This window comes from Gavialis gangeticus, unplaced genomic scaffold (assembly GCF_001723915.1).
Source record: "Gavialis gangeticus isolate Ggan-Ray unplaced genomic scaffold, GavGan_comp1, whole genome shotgun sequence".
NCBI classification, from domain to species: domain Eukaryota; kingdom Metazoa; phylum Chordata; order Crocodylia; family Gavialidae; genus Gavialis; species Gavialis gangeticus.
The window spans coordinates 2,248,356-2,253,315 of NW_017728998.1; the positions used below are offsets into that span (position 1 = coordinate 2,248,356).

General features: G+C 66.7%; 1 protein-coding gene across 1 annotated transcript; it reads right to left on the bottom strand.

The window, feature by feature from the left end:
• Positions 1 to 1,167: 1,167 nt before the first annotated feature.
• On the bottom strand, positions 1,168 to 2,112 carry MC1R (melanocortin 1 receptor). The gene has a single exon (XM_019505246.1). It carries the CDS (start codon positions 2,110 to 2,112, stop codon positions 1,168 to 1,170), a length of 945 nt encoding a protein of 314 aa, XP_019360791.1.
• Positions 2,113 to 4,960: the final 2,848 nt, after the last annotated feature.

Below are 4,960 nucleotides of genomic sequence, written 5' to 3' on the forward strand. Positions count from 1 at the left end.
CCCCCCCCCGAGCCCCCAGCCCCAAGGCAGCGGCCCCAGGTCTGGGCAGGGCAAGTCCCGGGCCATCCATCTCCCCCCGGCCCAGCCGGTGCCACGGTTGGAGCCGTGGGGTCACGCCCCAGGTCTCAGGGTGCGATGCTGCGTCCTCACAGCTCCCAGCACAACCCCAGCATCTCTGCTCCTCTCCCGCTGAGCGCCTGCCCCCGAGAGCAGCCCGGCTGGGCCCTGGCCCCATTCAGCACAGGGCCCAACCGCCTGGGCCTGGCGCCGGTGACCGGCAGAGCCCCCCGCTCCCATCCTCTGCCCGTGCAGGCTGCTGGCTGGCGGTCAGTGCCCCCTGCATGGCCTGGCAGCTGGAGCGTGCCCCCTGTGCCCACGGCCCCGAGTGCCAGGCACCCGGTCTGGGTGAGGTCCAGCTCTCTGGGGGCTGGGGGTTGACTTGGGGCTGTCCCCAGGGGTGTCTCCAGCGGGCCCACCGAGGTCGCCGGCTCCCATGCACCTCATCCCAGGCACCCAGCACGCACAGACACACACTGACAGTTCAAGTCTTTATTACATAGTGAAGGTACAGGACGGGACCACGGCTCAGATGGCCCCGTGCCCCCTCACGTGCCCTAGGGCTGCTGGGGAAACTGAGGCAGCGAGGGCTCCTGCTTTCCTCCCTGCACAGTGCAGGTGCCGAGGCCCCTGCTCCAGCCTGAGCCAGACAACGGCTCGGCGGGGTCCCAGATGCGTGCGCCCGTGGCTGCTCGTGCCCTGAGGCTGGAGCAGGCTGGGAACCCTCCCTCCCCCCAGGGCAGGTGGGGTGGCTGAGCAAGGCGCTCCTGCCCCACTTGGCTCTGTGTCCTGCCCCTGCCCGCCTCTGGGGTAACTCCCATCCGACCCCCTGGGCTCCTGCTCAGCCCAGCACCCGCTGCAGCTGTCGGGGGGCACAGGAGGTGCCCAGGGTGGCTGGAGAGCAATGCCTGGGGCAGGTGTGGCTGGGAAGAAGGGGCTGAGGGGGCGCAAAGGGCTCCAGGATAGCGGGGGTCATTCCCACCCCACTGAGACCCCCCCCTTGCCTTGTCTCGGAGCTGGCCGGGCATCTCCGGCTGCCCCAGCCCCCGCCACGCACCTGTCAGTCTCTACCTGCGCCCCAACGGCCCTGCACAGAAGGGGCGTCCACCGCTACCAGGAGCACAGCACCACCTCCTTGAGGGTCCGCCGGAGCTCCTGGCTGCGGAAGGCGTAGATGAGGGGGTCGATGACGGAGTTGCAGATGATGAGGATGAGGAAGAAGTTGAAGTAGTTGAAGAAGCAGGTGCAGAAGGGGCTGCGGGGGCAGGTGACGATGAGCGTCAGGTGCAGGAAGAAAGGCCCCCAGCAGAGGAAGAAGACGCCCAGCAGGATGGTGAGGGTCACGGCGCCCTTGAGGCTGGCGGCCTGGTAGATGGCACGGCGCTTGTGCTGGCTGGAGATGCGGCGGGCGTGGCGGCGCGCCAGGGCGAACATGTGGATGTAGAGAGCCACCAGCAGCACCAGCATGGCCAGGAAGAAGCCGATGAGGCAGAGGATGACGGCGTCGTTCTTGTAGTAGGCGATGAAGACGGTGCTGGAGACGGTGCTGGCCGCCCAGATGCCGGCGGCGGCACCCACGGCCCGCGGCATGGTGACGATGCTGTGGTAGCGCAGGGCATAGAAGATGGTGATGTAGCGGTCCACGGCGATGGCGCCCAGGAAGGCGAGCGAGGAGACCACGGAGCTGCAGATCAACATGTCGATGACGTTGTCCATGTGCCGCACCACGCCGGCCCGCACCACCAGCACCCCGTGCTCCATCAGCAGCATGAAGAGGGTCTCGGCCAGGTTGCTGACGCTCACCAGCATGTCGGACACGGCCAGGCAGCACACAAAGCAGTACATGGGCGAGTGCAGGTTGCGGTTCTTGGCGATGGCCATCACCACCAGCACGTTCTCCACCAGGCTCACCACGCCGAGCATCAGGAACAGCTCGTTGGGGATGAACACGCCCTGGCACCAGGCGCTGCCTGCGCCTGCCCCTGTGCCATTGCCGCGGCTCCCGGCGCTGCCGTTCAGGGCACCCCACGGTGCTGGCGTGGGAGGCGCCGGCATCGCCGTGGCCGTGGCCGTGGGGCTTCTGCTGGCTGGAGCCGAGCGAAGCCTCGGCCTTGCCTGCGCGCCAGGAAGGAGGCTGTGGGGGATCCCTGGCCAGCAGCCAGCTCCGAACCGGTGCTCAGGCCCCGGCTGAGCTGGAGGTGACGGGGTGGAGCGTGGGGGGCTCCGGTGGGCCCCGGCCAGACCAGCTCCCTGCTGCAGGACTTCAAGGCGACATCCTCAGAAGACCCACCCGGGAGCCGACGAGCCGCTGGCAGAGGCTCCGCTGGGCGTGCCCAGCTGCTCTGCGCTCACGCGGCGTCCCCGGTCTCCCGCGGCCCCCGGCACAGGGGAGCGGAGATGGGGCAGGGTCCCCCAGGCTGCAATCCCCTTCCAGGGCGAGTGGCTGGGGCTGGGCCCAGGCCCTGCAGCAGCCGCACGCCCTGCTGGGGTCTCCGGGCGTCCAGCCCGCCCCGGCCCAGCTGCTGGAGTTATCCGGGGCCCAAAGTAATTGATTAGCAGAAGTTGGCAACAAAGAAAGGAGACTTTCTCTGCCCTGCTTTAAGGCAGCGTGCGGCTCCTCCTTCGGGGGAGGGTGGTCGGCCACATGACAGCGTCGCATGCGGGGGGCGGCCGGCGCGGCAGGGAGGGGATTATGAAACGGCCGCTCGCCCTGGCAGAGCGGGGAGCTTAGCCCGGGGCAGAGCCCGGTGAGGGGGCCTGGTGCCCTCCAGCACAGAGAGGTGAAGACCCCCGAGCACCTGCGCCTGTTGGCTGCTGACCGGGCCAAGCTGGGACCCTCTCTGCCCACGTTGGCCACCTCCACCCTGCAGCCCCGCAGGCCCAAGATCTCCCTCCCGGTGCCCACGGGGTAGGGAAGGGACCCAGCCCTGGACACCAGGGCTCGCTTGGTCCATGGCTGCAGGCCTCATCCCCGCGGAGCACAGTGCCGGTGAGGCCCCTCTGCCCCAACATGTGCTTCCCCCCCTCCAGGAAACCAGTGTCTATAAAAAGATCATTGACGTCCCAGTGATTACATAAACTCCCAGCATTGGTGGCGGGGTGGTCCACTGTCTCAGCTGGATGCCTGTTGATGCCCCGATGCCCATCCCCCAGCCCCCTCCCCTGGTGGCTACATGCACACATGGAGAGAGGGGGGCGGAAAACCTGGGTCCCCGGCATGGCTCTGCAGCCCTGGCCCCTCCTAAGCCATCACCCAGGGCCCAGGGCCACAGCTGGGGATGTGGGGTGCTCCCCACCTCCGTCAGGGCAGAGCCCTTGTGCCTGCTGCAGCACGAGTCAGGGGCCAAACCCGACTGCTCTCAGCAGGCAGCTCCCACCTGGATCTGGCACCTGGCCCTGCTCTTTCCCTGTTGGCGCTGAGGCCAAGAGCAGCCCCCAGCATGGCCAGAGCAGATGGGGAGACAGGGCCCTGTGCTTGGCAGCTCCACATCCCCCTGCATGGGCCTGATCCTCTCCTGCCTCCATCAGCCCAGGGAGCACCCCGCAGCCCCATCCTGCCCGGTGCGCCAGGCAGGCGGGCTCGCTCCACAGGCCCTTCATTCCCTCCACCCCAGCGAGTGGTGGCAGGGGAGGGGCAGGGCCCAGCTGAGTGTCATGTGCCTCTGGGTTCGTGTTGATGCCTCAAGCAGGAGAGCCCAGCTGCTGTTCCTAGCCCCGCTGCTCCCTGCCACCCAGCTGGGGAGCATAGCAGTCATCTCCAGGGGGAGGCAGGGCTGGGTGGATCATAGGGGAAGCAGCAGCAGGGTATTTTTAGCACCCCAACAACCAGCCATTCATCCTGCACCGTGCAGAGCACGCATGCTGCACAGACACATGCCCACGGCTGGGCTCAAAGATGGGGAAAGGATGCCGGATGATGCCCCAGGGTTGGGGCTGCCTCAGCGCTCACACGGGGAGCTAAGGGATGGCAGGACAGATGCTCTGCTCCCAGCTGCACCCACTGTCCCTTGCCTCTGCTCAGGTGGCAGCTGATCTGCAAGGGAGGGGGCAGTGCCCCGAAAGCTGCCGCCACGAGCCCACAGCAAGTCTCCCTCCCCAGCCCTCGCTCTTTCCGCCTCCAAGCACCGCCTCAGCCCCTGCCACATTGCCTGGTTGACAACGCACACAGGTGCCAGCCTTGGTGCAGATGTCATAGCCAGCAGCTTTGGGCAGCTCCTGTGACAAGGGGTGAGGAGCAACTGTGCTGGCAGCAAGGGGCACAGGGCCACAGCAGGGAAGGGAGAGGACATGTGCTCACCACCAAGCGCAGCTTTGCCCCTCCATGGCCTCCTGCCCTCCTGTGCAAACACAGCTTGTGTAACTGCACTGTGTGACGCAGGAGAGGGGGCAGACCTAGGTGTGAATGCAGGGGCCGCCCAAAACAAGGGACTGCCAGCAGCCGGGGCGCTGGAAGCCAAGTGGCGCAGTGACGTACTGCAATAATATTTTTGGCTTTGTGAAAGGGGCCTTTGAGAGCCCGGCTATAAAAAGACCTCAGTCAACAACTTCAAAGGGCAGAAGCAGCATGGCCAGTTACCGCAGGGTACAGGCTGGGCTGCTTGGACCCAGCTCTGCCAAATGAGGGGCTTCACTGGAGCATGCCCCAAAATAGCATAGGGAAAAGGGGTGCAGAAGGGCTGATGCCAGGGAGGGGAGGCACCACCTGGACAGACTCAGACCTTGAGGGCAGGGAGCTGAGAGCTGGCTCCGGCAGCAGCAGCCACTCCCAAGGCCTCATCTCAGTTCGGCACAAGGGTGCAACCAGGCTCCTCCTCAGCTCCCCGCGTCCTCAAACGAGCACAGGAGGGGCCCTGGGGGTGAGGAGCTGGCAGGATTCACAGGCGCCTGTGCAGCTTGTGGGACT